The sequence below is a fragment of the Physeter macrocephalus genome, chromosome 19, assembly GCF_002837175.3.
Source record: "Physeter macrocephalus isolate SW-GA chromosome 19, ASM283717v5, whole genome shotgun sequence".
Classification (NCBI taxonomy): domain Eukaryota; kingdom Metazoa; phylum Chordata; class Mammalia; order Artiodactyla; family Physeteridae; genus Physeter; species Physeter macrocephalus.
Genome location: NC_041232.1, coordinates 79,885,669 through 79,901,000, shown reverse-complemented (window position 1 = coordinate 79,901,000; position 15,332 = coordinate 79,885,669). Strand labels below are relative to the sequence as shown.

General features: G+C 35.0%; 1 protein-coding gene across 1 annotated transcript in view; it reads right to left on the bottom strand.

Moving 5' to 3' along the window:
* The window catches only part of CCDC102B (coiled-coil domain containing 102B), a 179,388-nt gene that overhangs the window by 142,443 nt on the left and 21,613 nt on the right, over positions 1-15,332 (bottom strand). The window contains exon 4 of the mRNA XM_024133904.1: positions 844-960. Within this exon, the coding sequence (XP_023989672.1) occupies positions 844-960 (117 nt within the window). The remainder of the gene's footprint in view (positions 1-843; positions 961-15,332) is intronic.

Genomic DNA, 15,332 nt, shown 5'->3' with positions numbered 1-15,332 from the left:
CGGTTCCCCTGCATCGGCAGGCGGACGCGCAACCACTGCGCCACCAGGGAAGCCCCGATTTCCCATTTTTAATGCACTAACACAATGTTCTATAAAGTACAAATAATTCAATCTCCCCTCCTATCTCTAAGGATGATAATTCCTCCTTTACCAACAAGACAAAGAAAACAAGAGTGTGCAATCTATGAAAATTAATTTGTCGTTGGTGGTGGTGGTGGCAGCGGAAACTAGATGTTTCCACCGTTTTACACGGCACACCTAAGAAATGAATTAACTATAACCAAAGTGAGGTAATTCTGCCTACTGCTAATTGCCAACAGCCATGTGAATTTAACCAGGAGCTACATGTAACAAAGTTTGAAGGCCATTGTTCCTGATAATATCTTAACACATGAGATCCAGCAGCTGATCAAACTTTTAATAAGTATTTATTTACAGTAAGATGTATCAGCTATAAGGTGGGTTGTTTTTTTTTTTCAGGCGAGGCTTTATTGGGGCCCCTACTGCAGCAGGAGGGAACAAGAACAAACAGGTTCTCTTTCTTGCTCGCTTCCTGAGTGGGGGGTGAACTTGTTCCTTATATGGGGTGAGGGTAGTGGTGTGTCCAGGTGGTTTTTAGTCAATTTGTCTTTATAACATTCAGACAATTCAGATATAGTGTTGGGCCAATACCATTTCACAGCATTTTAGATCACATGTACACCGATACTTTATTTTTGATATTCAAAAGAATTCTTTTTCATAAAATAACCAAAGACTCCTCAGTTATACTTCTTAGGACATTATATCATTTAATAACCTTCAGATATATTTTAGTATATTAGTCTTGACCCAATATCTTACCTCTGCTCTTAACTCATAGATCACTCTGTCACTGCTCTTTTTAGAGTTTGATCCTTCCTTTATATCTCCTGATATTTCTTCCATTTTATTTTTATGTTGATCATGAAGAATGTCAAACTGAAAAAAGAAAGTTAAAGTCATAATCACATGATATTACAAAGGCTGGTTCCAGGATAATTCACTTTAGTCTTTCATTTTGCTTTCAGTTTTTGTTTTTTTTTCTATGTATAACCTGGTAGGTTTTGTTGTTGCTATTATAAATATTGTAGTTGAACCATGTATTTCTTTACACTTGTAGTTGAAAACTCGTATGTTGTTGGAAAACAAATCAGCAACTCCATTAATCTAAATTCACAAGTTGAAAATTGGACAAAGCTTAGTTACCTCCACAGATTCTTAATAATTGACTAATTGGATTCTAAACTAATCCAATTAATTCTGATCTTTCAGTCTTGAATATTAGTCCCATAGTACTCTTTGTAATCCTACTTATGTATATTTTCTATGAAGTATAAATAGTGTATAGATTGTAACAGAGACAAATTTGGGCAATGGAAAAAATACATCTGTATAATGCTCAAGCTGGTAAAATGTACATAGAACATCTATAAAAGATGCCAATCAATTTCTATAGAAAACTACTGCAGGAAAACAGTATAAATAAACTCTGGCACATCCAGACAATGGAACATGGTTCAGCATTAAAAAAAACAAACAAACACAAAAAAGCGCTATTAAACCATGAAAAGACATGGAGGAAACATCAAGGCATATTTTTAAGTGAAAGAAGCCAATCTGAAAAGGCTCCATACTGTATGATTCCAACTATATGACATTCTAGAAAAGGCAAAACTATGTCATCAATAAAAAGATCAGTGGTTTCCAGGGCTTGGAGGAAGAAGGGATGACTTGGTGGAGCACAGAGGTTTTTAGGGCAGTGAAATTATTCTGTATGATACTCTAATGATGGATGCATGTCCTTATACATTTGTCTAAACCAGTAATGTACAACACCAAGAGTGAACCTTAGGTAAACTATGGACTTTGGGTGATTATAATGTATTGTGTAGGTTTATCAATTGTAGGAAATGTACCACTGTGGTGAAGGACCTTGGTAACGGGGGAAGCTACCTATGAGTGGGGGGGTTGTATATGGGAGATCCATGTACCTTCCATTCAATTTTGCAGTGAACCTAAAACCTAAGTCTATAAAAAGAAACATAGGAATGAGAAAAATCTTAGAAATGTAAACAATGATTTTTCCCCATAGCTGTCCTTATAATTGGAAGTTTTCAGCAGAATCATGAAATTTGACATATATATAATATGTAGATATATACACATAGGCTATTTTGTTTTATTAACATGTTTTTCCTACACTATGTAGGTTTCCAGAATTAAAATTACATAATTTGTTTGTAATCTGACAATAAATTAGAATATAAAAGCTATCATTAACCATTTATTTAAAATAATCTTACTCATGTTATTATTGTTAATAGTAATATTAAGCATGTACTAGTCTCTAGGAACTGGACTTGATGTATATTTCCTTACTTAATGCTAACAGTAATCCTCTGCATTAAGTATTATTATTATTACCCCCTACCTTAAAGAAAAATAAAACATATTTTACTAGGCTTAAGTAGCATTCCCAAATTCACAAAGCTAATAACTGGGGGAAGCAAATTTGAGAACATTCTTGCCAAATTCATTACCTGAGTTCTTAAACCAATGCATAAACCAATACTGCATTTATAGTTGTAAAGCTAAATGTCATAATAATTTTCTGAAAGGCAATAAGCTTACAGAAATAAATAACAGAGGGAGCATAACAGAAGATACTATCATGCCAACATACTACAAATGGACCATGGTGGAGGGAGGGGCTGATCTGCCAACTGCACAGAGGCTTCATGTTCAGAATTGGTAATGTGGAAAACACACCACAAAAGTCAAGAGTGAAACAGAACATTATGCCACAAAGTCCATTGGAAGGTTGTCTATGCATGTTTCACTCCACTTTCATGTCAGTTAAATAGAGAGTGTGACATTAATCTCTGGCCAAAAGAAAAGAAAAGTCACTTTGCTAAAAAAAGAATAACAAATTGCAAGCAACAGGTTTTGGGTTGTGTCCACCAAAAAAAAAAATTTAACTTATTGTGGTAATTGAGTGCCCCTAGCTTAACTTCTGAAATCTTGGTCATTACTTCTCAGGGAACTAGATCAATCATAAACCCTCCCATTGTCAACAGAACTTTCAATAAACAACTCAAAGGAGAGAAGAAGCAGGAAAATACACTTTCGTATGCAACAGTAGAGGGAATCCACATCAATTACCTAAAATAATTCCATTTTCATTCATCACTGTGAGCAGAAAATCAAGGATCTCTGGACATAGGAAGAACCCCAAGGCTATGAAAAAATATGACCAAGATTAAGAAACAGAATGTCTGATAGAAAACAAACAAAACAGAAAAATGGTACAATTTAAGATATGAAAGAGAATGATTTTTTAAAAAAATCTAATCACGATCTTCCGGAAAAAATGAATATATATTGCATTCATAAATTAAGGACAAAGCAATTTCAAAAATTTAAAGAACAATAATAGGATATTTTAAAAATGTGTCTAGCCATGCTTCCTTCAGAAAAAAGTTACTAGAAAAGTTAGAAGACAGAGTTGAATGTTGGAGTGTACCCGTTCTCTTGATGCATTTGCTCCTTTGGACAGCTCACGTGCACCCATGGTACTGCATACCAGTCAAAATGCTGACAACCTTCAAATGCCTCATTCCATCCTGAAGGTCTCCCCTCAACTTCTGACCCACACACCCAACTACCTACTTATCACTTCTATAGGCTTCCAAAGCTTAACACTTTGAAAAGACTAAGTACTTCTCCTTCAAATGTTTCTCTGCTAGTCTTTGCCATCTCAACAAATATCACCTCCATCCTTCCCTTTGATCAGGCCAAAAATATTGGACTTATGATTAACTTTTTTCTTTCTTTGATATGCCACGTTCAGACTAAAAACAAATCAATTGAACTTAGGCCTTCAAATTATTTAATAAATCCATCCACTTTCTACCTTCACCACTACTGCCCTGATCAACCACCAAAACCTCAGTTATTTTAATAACTGCCACACTCTCTGCTTCTCCTCATGGATCTATATTCCCTTTCTCAAAACAGCCATCAAAAAAAGCTTTTTAGGGACTTCCCTGGTGGCACAGTGGTTAAGCATCCACCTGCCAATGCAAGGGACACGGGTTCGAGCCCTGGTCCAGGAAGATCCCACATGCCGTGGAGCAACTAAACCTGCGCACCACAACTACTGAGCCTGCGCTCTAGAGCCCGCGAGCCACAACTACTGAAGCCTACGTGCCACAACTACTGAAGCCCGCGTGCCTAGCGCCCGTGTTCCACAATAATAGAAGCCACCGCAATGGGAAGCCCGTGCACCGCAACAAAGAGTAGCCCCCTCTCGCCGCAACTAGAGAAAGCCCGCGCGCAGCAACGAAGACCCAACGCAGCCAAATATAAATAAATAAATTTATAAAATAAAAAATAAAAAAGCTTTTAAAAAAGTAAATCAAATCATGTAACTCCACTGATCAGATCTTTCCAGAGGCTTCCCAATCCATTTAGAGTATAATCAAAGTCCGTATCAGCTGCTTGGTCCTATAACCCTCAGTCCTGGTCTCCTATTCTTATCCCTTATTCTAAGCCAGCCCCTCTAACCTCACAGTTCCTATACACTCCAGACAGGCAAGAGCAAAAAGAAAATAAAAACAGTAAATGAAATATTGAATATCTAAAGCAATTAAAACAATATAACAGAAAAAATTGATTAACAAATTAATGAAACAACTAGACTCCCTCCTATTAAAAAACTGAGTTATTTTGATCATTTAAAAATTATTTTTTGAACTCAAAATCACCTTAATTTTGCCACTTACCTCTTCAACTTTAGGTTTAGATTAATGGAGTTGTAACTAAAAATCTATTTAGCAAATGAAAAGTTGAAAGCCACGGATGGGGAGATGGTAAGGATTATTAATTTAGCAGAATTATGAATGTCATCCACAAATGATATATCACATTAGTTAAATTGAAAATGACAGAAATAGAAGGTATCTGATGAAGTGAATGAGTCAGAATTAGAAAGCATTTTCCAAGTTCATGTGCCTTTATTTAAAATTCAGTTAAGTATAGTCTCTTGCAATAGTTTTTTTTTCTTAAATTACATTACAGTATAATTCCAAAATTCCTCATTAAAATTCCTCTTTTCATACTGCAGTATTTGTGAAAGGTTAAACCAGGCAACTTATCATATCTCTGACTTCAGAAATATCTGCCATAATTTGCTTCTGGAAAATTAGCAACATTATGCATAAATATTTACTCTAATACATTTAGATTTAGCATAGAGTGCAAAAATCTTTCAGGAGAAAATGTCTAGAAAATAAAAATATTGTGTAACATAAATAAAAATATTTTCTTATTTAATCATATAATATAGGAGAAGGAAAATGCATTCAACATTCAATTAATCACCAAGCATCATGATTTCTTTCATGTGTATATTTCTCAACTCTCCACATCTCTCCACATCCCCCACCAAGCTTAGGGCATCTGATTATTTCTTTCTGGATTACCATGTTAGACTCACAACAGTTTCATCATCACCCATGCCCCCCAAATCTCTTCTTCACACTGAAGTTTGATTTGTTTTATTGTAATCATATTGACCCTGGTGAACACACTTTAACAGTTCTTCCCATTGCCTTCATGTTGATACATACATTCATAATTTGGCTTTTGGGATAAGTATTGACTATCAACTAGTTCAGAATATAAGACCAAATGTTTAACAGTTAGGCAGGTTCTGGTAGGGATACCGTATTCTTATGAAAGGTGAGGAATGTAAGAAGGAAATGTGCCCCAATAGAAGGCTACCCAAATGCAGTGGACCTAGGGACAGCTAACAACGAGGTTCAGTTCATTCAAGTAACTTGAATCAACTGTAAGCGTACAGAGAAGCCTCCAAAATGTCATCACTTATATCATAGCCCCAAAACTTAGCCAAAAATTCTTTTAAGTAAAGTTTACCTAAATCCCTCTCTCAACCTTAAAGAATGGTAGTAAAGACACTAAGGAATGTTTAACTATCATTAATGCAAATTTTACTGTATCCTTCAAGTCAAAATAAAAACACTAAATAACTGATTTTAGTGGTCTTTAAACTCTTTTTCTCTCATGCTAATGTATCCTCTATCTTTTTAAATTTGTCTTAAAATATTATATTTATTTAGCTTCAAAAAGTAAAATTTCTGGTGAATTTTAAATATTGACACTTTAAATACAATGGTTGTATCACACTTCATGCAATATCTAAAATCCATAGAAATGTGATATTCACGGTCATCTGTTGAAAAAAAATTATATTGTTAATTTTATTTCTTAACTTTTTATTTCTATTCCACCTCCTCCACATCATCTTACTGTAACATATGTTTATACTTGAAAATGTTTTTACTCTACAACATGCAATAAAAATATGTATATAAAATATGTGTGTATTATATATATTACAGCTGTAAGGTTCCAAATGTTAAAAAGTTTCTTTTGGATTGAATTACCTTAATGATAATTACAGGTACATGGCTGCTTAAAAATAAGATGGGATAGGGCTTCCCTGGTGGCGCAGTGGTTGAGAGTCTGCCTGCCGATGCAGGGGACGCGGGTTCGCGCCCCGGTCCGGGAGGATCCCGCATGCCGCCGAGCGGCTGGGCCCGTGAGCCATGGCCGCTGAGCCTGCGCGTCCGGAGCCTGTGCTCCGCAGCGGGAGGGGCCACAACAGTGAGAGGCCCGCATAACGCAAAAAAAAAAAGATGGGATAGCACACATTGGGATAAATAATTACTAAATATAAACTAATCATTTACTGGAAATGCATCTCTTTATGAGACAGATAGACACATTTTTTCAATTAGTTTGGGTATCCATGGATGAAATTACTTATTGATAGAATAAAATAAGAATTATCATCAGTTTTATTTATTCTTTTCAAAATAGGAGCACTGAGAATGTTGATCACACATGTTGACAGAAATGGAAGATATCTTGTTATACCAGTCATTGTTTGTGTTATTTTTTAATATCCTACTAAATATATGGCAAAGCTACATTTTGATTTCATATCAAAATTTATTTTTTATTATCTATAAACTGACCAATCCATTAGGTCCTATTCCAGTATTTTTATGAAAAGGAGAAGTAGGAACCACCTGACATGCCAAAGGTTTTGTGACTCATTCGTTAGTTGGCTTAATAATACCAATATTTTGAAATATCTCTGTGTCTGGCACTCTTTAGTTTTTCTCAGTCTGGCAAAGTTTTTCTCAGTCTGGCAAAATGTTCTAAAATAATACTGGGGATCAGAAAGATAAATATGCCTCTCATTTGAGAGGTGGGTGGAGGGTAATGTGGGCTAAGAGAACTCGCTTGCAAAGTACTTCCTTAGGCAGATCAATTTTTGAAGGCCCCATGTGGAAGTTGGAAACCTGAGGTTGAAAAACAAATTACTATCCCTGTGGGGAACTGTGAGAAGAAGGCAGTGGTGGTAATTATTTTAATGACTTCAGATGTCTCCATGAAAACAGAGCAATGAGAATAACAAACTAAAAAATCTATGGATGCCTACAGCAAAATTAGGTGACAAGTTGTCCCTATGAACCCCAAGATACAAGTGGGTTAAGACAACCCACTCACAGCTTCAAGAATTGCAGGAGGTCAGCAGCTGCTTGAGAAAACGAAAGGGAATCTTCATGATCTGAGAACGGGAGAACCCCAAACTGACAATGTACAACACCTGGGAAGTGTGTCAGGTCAACATGAAAACAGTAGATGAAACTAGGGGAGTTTCACAATTTCTAATTGGGGAGTTTATGCAAGAGGGCCATTGGAAAGTCTGAAGAACTGGAGCAGTCTCTACCCTATATACTCTTTAAAAATCAGACAAGACTTCTTTTAAAAATACCCCCTCCCCTCAGAGGGTAATGCTGAGAACAGGATCCACATTGAGAGGAACAGTGGCAATAAAGGCAGAGAAGGGATCCATGTAGAAGTCCACTGGAGAACAGGGCCAGGAGCTTTTGGAGAGGACAAGGCCAAAATTTGGGACACAGTGCACAAATATTAAGAGTAATGAGCTCTAAAGCAGTGAAGCTAGCAAACATTTCTTTATTCACCCACTTTCCCTTCTATGTACCAAAAAAACCTAAATCCATTTAAGAATGAGCAACAAAAGAAGGTCATAGTTGAATCATATGTAGTGTTATATAAGGACAAAAGAATGAGGAACAGAATAATCTTAAATACAATGAGAATGTGGTATAAATAGTGAGAACATTCTAGACATACATGCCCACTAGAGAAAAAGAAGAATCAAATTTTTCAATGTGGCCAAAACATCAATAAAATTATAAATAACATGAAAGAGCAATGCAACCAAGAATTTTAAATATTCAGAAATGCAATAATATTCAGGAAAGAATTAGAAATAAAAATCACTTCCGAATAAACTAAAAGGAACACAAGAGCAAAAAAGTTCAACAGATGCCACCGTAAGAGAAAAGGTAAAAAGAAATAAGATGCTAAATAACCAAAAGTAATGAACAAACTGTGATGAACAGAGGAGAATGATAAAGAAGATTCAACATATTTATAAATTTACCAGTTCTTTCCACTGAAATGGCCTGCAAATAATGACCATCTCAGCACATTTCTACACACAGATTGTGGTCTTGAGCTATTCCTCACTGATAATCCAGGACTCTGAAAAAACGGCTTATTCCAGATCTAAAACAAAGATATTTTGGTATATCTAGTATATTTTGTCATACCACAGAATAAGGATACTATAAAAGTTTGCTAGGATTGCATCAAATGTTCTCAGTAGGCAATATTAAGAAATTTCTGCTCTCTAAATATGGGAATTTTTGAATATCATTAGGGATAATAATTGCAGTATGTTAAAGCACACTCAATAAGTTTAAATTCATGAATTCATAATGATACTAAAAAAACTAGTTTGATTAACACTGGGGAATGCTAGTGAACTAATTTATTATTTGTAAATTGGTAAAGAAAGGGAAAATAATCTCTCATGTATCCTGACTATATCTAAATGCAAAAAGTATTATGTGAGAAGTTCTCTTCATTTAAATATTCCAACTAATAACTTAAGGAGAAATAAGAGAATATCAAAATTTTGCAGCCCCGAATTAATTGATGGTTCTAGGCAATGAGCATCGGTCTGCTAGCACCTCAGGGACACCCAAATACCATGTGCTTCTTAAGGGAAGAATACCCCACCTAGGAGAACATCCTGAAAGAGAATTACATCAAACCTATTGATCCAGCTACCATTTTATAAGAAACATAGAGAATAGAGAAATGTAGCAAATTGTACCTTAGGTTGCAATCTCTAAAATCCAAAATAAAACTTCACAGGACAAATGACTTGACTTTTTAAATAAATTATAAGAAGGAAAAAAGGAAAAATAAATATAAAGAAAAACCTACATATTAAAACACACTTAAAAAGATATATCCAATTAAAATGTCTGAGCTTCATGTGAATTATTTATCTCTTGATAAATTAGTAAAAGGAAGGGTGATTAACAGCTTAGAAGCCATGTAAAAAATAAAATTTTATACAAAAATGGGTAATGACCTTTGTTCTTTTAATTCAGTAAAAAATAAAATATCTTGAATAAAAATATGTGTTATTTTAAAACAGGTTATCATGACTTATCAAAACATTCACAAAACATATATAAACCCATATTCTGTGTAAAAATTAACTGCTTTTTCAAAAAATAATATTTAAAGGGAAACAAGAATAAAAAAACAAAAATACTTCTAATACATAATCAAAATGATACTGACTGCTGAACAAGATGGAGTCACAGAAGCTAAATTTGCCAACCTGAAACCACTAAAAAGCAAGAAAAATGGAAGAAACAATTGTTGTAAAGACATTGATTATCAGGCAATCCCTGAGAAAACAAAAAGAGCCCTAAAAATAGCCAGTTTATTACCTGGAAGGAGTTTCAGTTCACAGGGTAGGGAGGGGACGCAAGGAAGAAGCTGGTGGTACCCCCGAGTTTGGGTGGAGCTGGGAGCAATGGGATGAGGGGTAGCTGAGGCAAAGGTACCAGAGCAGAGAGAACGGAGCAGAGGGGAACCCTGGAGGTCTGCAGAGTACTCACCATGATGGTGATCTGAGCATACTTGTAAGAAAACTAACCCCCAAGAGAATTAAAAGAAACGCCGCCTAGGACTCACATAAGGCCAGTAATAATTCCTATTCCCAACTGCCAAAATGGAAGACCTCATAATTCACATTTCCATTATGAAAAGGACTCAGAATGGTTTTGCCTCCATAGTCAGTAGGAAATATAGCCTTAGACTAAATGCTGCTCTGGTCTTATCTAACAAGGTTTAAAGGCTTTAAGACAAAAAAGATTAAATTATCTCCAAGTAATAAAACTACATCTCTGAACAAAGCTCAAAAATAATTTTAAAAAAATGAAAATATTCAGTGCCACCCAACAAGATAAAATTGCGAATGACAGAAGTCCAGTCAAAAATTGCACGTCATGCAAACAAATAGGAACGCATGACCCATAATGAGGAGAAAAATTCATCAATTGAAACTGGACCAGAAAGAACAAAGATGATAGAATTAGAAGTGACCAAGAGGGCTTAATGTTCCCCTCAGCCTGACTAAAATTAGAGGGGTTCTTCGCTTTCATTGTCTTAGAGTGTTTATTTTGAAAACAACAACAACTTGTAATTGTAAATTCTTTCCCTGCCCCTTTGAGGCATAAATCTGCCAGCCTTTTGCCAGCTTTATAACCCAGGGAGGTCCTTCTCTAGGACCTGGGAAATATCTCTTTGAAATGTAAACATTGAAGGAGATAGCACATCTATTGCCTGGTCTCTATGGGAAGGCAGTTAGCAAACAGTGATAACCTAATCATAGCGAAGAACATTTGAAAACTCAGGAACAACCAAGGTGCTTGGTATATACCACTGACCAAACTTCCCCTTCCAAGCCTCCCAGTACTCACCATTCACTCACCCCAGTAGGACTACACTGGGTGCCAATTAGCAAACAGTGGGACAACTTCAAGAGTCTTAACATACTTATAATTGGCATCCCTGACAAAGGGATGAAGACAAATATTTAAAAAACATAATGATGAGAAATTTTTCAAATTTAATAAAAAGTATGAACACACAGATCCAAGAAATTCAACACACCCCCAAGAACAAAGATATATACAGAGATCACAGCAACACACATTAAAATCAAATTGCTAAAAGCCAGCAATGAAGAAAGTCTTTTTTTCCATCATTTATAACTACCAAATGTGCCTTAAAATATTTTTTGTATATTTTTCCAGTTTACTGAGACATAATTGACATGTAACATTGTGTAAGTTGAAGGTGTACAATGTGATGATTTGATACACCTACATATTGTGAAATGTTTACAATAATAAGGTGAGTTAACACATCCTTCACTTCACATAATTACCATTTTGTTGTTGTTGTTATGGCAAAACATTAAAGTTCTACTCTCGTAGTAACTTTTGAGTTACTATGTAGTAACTCAATACAACATTATTAACTACAGTCATCACACTGTCTTCCAAAGTGGCTGTATCATTTTGCATTCTCACCAGCAATGAATGAGAATTCCTGTTGCTCCATATCCTAGCCAGCATTTGGTGTCAAGTGTTCTGGATTTTGGACACTCTCATAGGTATGTAGTGGTATTTCACTGTTGTTTTAATTTGAATTTTCCTGATGACATAGGATGTGTGAGCATCTTTTGATATGTTTATTCTCCATCTGCACACCTTTGGTGAAGTGTCTGTTCAAGTCTTTGGCCCATTTTTTAATCCAATTGCTTATCTTCTTATTGTTGAGCTTTAAGAGTTCTTTGTATACTTTGGATAATGATCCTTTATCAGATGTGTCAAATGTTTTCTCCCAGTCCTTGGCTTGTCCTTTCATTCTCTTGACATTGTCTTTAGCTGAGCAAAAGTTTTTTATTTTAGTGAAGTCTGGTTTATCAATTATTTCACTCATGGATCACACTTTTGCTCTATCCAAAATGTCATCACTATACCCAAGGTCATCCAGTTTTCTCCTATGTTACCTTCTAGAAATTTGATAATTTTGTGTTTTACATTTAGATCTATGATCCGTTTTAAGCTAATTTTTGTGAAAAGTGTAAGACTTGTGTTTAGATTCTTTTTTTTTTTTGGCATGTGGATGTCCAGTTGTTTCAGCACAATTTGTTGAAAAGACTATCTTTGCTCCATTGTATTGCTTTTGCTCCTTTGTCAAAGATTTTTTAAACTATATTTATGTGGGTCTATTTCTGGGCTCTCTATTCTGTTCCATTGGTCTATTTGTCTATTCTTTTGTCAATGCCACACTGTGTTGATTACTGTAGCTTTATAGTAAGTCTTAAAGTCAGGCAGCATCAATCTTCCAACTTGTTCTTGTCCTTCAATATTGTACCAGCTCTTCTGGGTCTTTTACCTCTCCCTATTATCCTTAGAACCAGTTTTTCAATATCCGTAAAACAACTTGCTAGGATTTTGATTGGGACAGCAATGAATCCATAGATCGAGTTGGGAAGAACTAGCATCTTGACAGAATTGAGTCTTCCTATCCATGAATAGAAGCATCTTCAAGATATATTTTTGAATGTGATAACATTTTAATTGTTGCTGTTAAGCCTTTTAAACTCCACAGAGTATTGTTCTCCAAGTACACACACACACACACACACACACACACACACACACACACAGAGCTCCAAGTCCTTTAGCTCACAAAGAACATGAAATGATAGAATATCATACTTCTTGGGAGGAAAAACATGTTTCAGATACACGCACACATGCACACACACACACACACACACACACACACAGAGCTCCAAGTCCTTTAGCTCACAAAGAACATGAAATGATAGAATATCATACTTCTTGGGAGGAAAAACATGTTTCAGATTTTTACTTTTAGAAAAATAGGGTTTTTAAAGGATTAGCATGGTTTAATTCTTAATTAAATATTGCCTGAAGCTGCACATAATTACCATAGTATAAAACTAGGAAAATCAAATATTCATGTTTGAATATATTTTTTTAGAGCTAAAGTATGTGATTTAACTTTACCAAGTGAAAAAAGAGTGCCAACTTTGGTAATAATGAAAAAATATCTTACATTTCTACAAAGCTTTAGAAATTGAAATGTTTTTCTTTGTTTTCTTTGTTTTCCTACTTAGTCTTGGTCTCTTGATGACCCGTACTTCTGTCAAAATCAAAATTTTCATTTAAGAAAAGTAATATAATTTTAAAATGTTTACATCTTGCTTCAGACATGAATAAAACAGCTAAATGTTAATATATTTTCTTATGGGAAACAGAAACTTATGCCTCCTAATAGTTTTTCTAAATGAGGTTGCCATAAAAAAATTCAACATGTTTATGTTCTTGAGTTGTAACAGGAAGAATTGATAGAAAGGCAGATTATAGAAACTCTATTCAAAAACCTAGGTAAGTTGAAAGAAGCCAGTCATAAATTTCCATTTATATGAAACATCAAGCATAGGTAAATCTACAGTATTACATTAGATTAATAATTAACTAAAGCGGTGGGGATTGGACGGAAATAAGAAGTCACTGCTAATGGATCTAGGGTTTCTTTCTGGACCGATGAAATGTTCTAAAGTTGATTATGGTGACAGTTGTACAACTCTGTGAATATATTTAAAAAACACCAAATTATATGCTTTACAATGAGTTGTATGGTATGTGAATTATATCTCAATAAATCTATTAAAATATGTAAGAAGCAAAGATTATTTTAGTCAAAAGATTTATAGCAATTATGCCTTCTAATTTAATTTTAAAACCACAAAGAGCTTCTGTTAGAAGCATACTTAATCAAACTATCTGAAACACAATATGAGTTTTCACCTCTTAATTTGTCTCATTGGCACCCCTATTTTATAAAGAATCAAAAAGCCTCCTCACCCACTTCTCTGTGTATTTCATAATTAAACACTGAGAATGTAATTCAAAATAAATTCGAACATTTCACACTTAAACTCTGTCAATATTAAAATGGCACTTGAACTTATGCATATGATGCTGTTGGTAATGTAATTAAGTTACTCTTGGAAACATTCCATTTTACATGATTTTTCACTAATTTGGTAACGTGAAATTTGTTAATACATTCTTACTCTCCCCTAACATATGGCATTTTGAAATCATTGGAGACTGGAGCCTGACCTGTACAAATCTTTCCCACAACCAAATAGTTGATAAAATCACTTTTTCTTCTTTGGGATTTTATGCTTTTTTGTGTAAACAATGGAATGTCTAGAATCAGCTAAAGCCATCTAAATAGTGAAAAAAAGTCAGAACAATGGAAAATAGGTCAAAGAAATCATAAAATATATAAAGTATATATTTCACTTTATAATTGATGTTACTAACTAGGAGTACATGTACTGCTTCCAATGCCAATTGTACAACTGGCAAAAGAAAGAAAAATCACTGAGTGGAAATAAACCAGGACTTGCAGAGAGCTGATATGGTCAAGTTATGACTTTTTCAGTAAAGTTGGTGTATTAAGGTTCTTTAGAGAAACAGACTAAGACACACACACACATATATATATCTTTATATATACACACACACATATTCCCAAGATCTACAGTCGGCAAGCTGGAGACCAAGGAGAGACAGTGGTGAAACCTCCAGTCCAAGTTAAAAGACCTGAGAACCAGAAGGGCTCATGGTAGAGCTCCCACCTGAGTCAACAGGTTCCAGACCCAGCAAAAGCTGATGTTTCAGTTCAAGTCCAAAACCAGGGAAAAACTGATGCCCCCAGGTCAGAGACAGTCGGGCAGAACGAATTCCCTCTTACCTGCATGAGAGTTGGACTTTTTGTTTATTCAGGCCTTCAGTTGATTAGATGAGGCCCACCCACATTAGGAAGGGCAATGTGCTATACTCAGTCTACTCATTCAAATGCTAATCTCATGCCAAAACACCCTCACAGACACACCCAGAATAATGTTTGACCAGATATCTGGGCACTTGGTGGTGGCCAAGTCAAGCTGATCTTTAACATAAAATGGTCACAATTGGTTTTGGGGATTTCCACAGTCCCCGTTCCCCTCCCCAGGTGATGTTTTAGAGCAGCAGATATCAATTTAAGGTGCACACCAGGATAACGAGCTTCTAAAAACACAGATATGTAATCAGTACTCCTAACCAATTAAATCAAAATCTTTCAAGAGACAGCTGGACAAATATATATATATATATACATATATATATATATGTATATATATATATATATATATTTTTTTTTTTTTT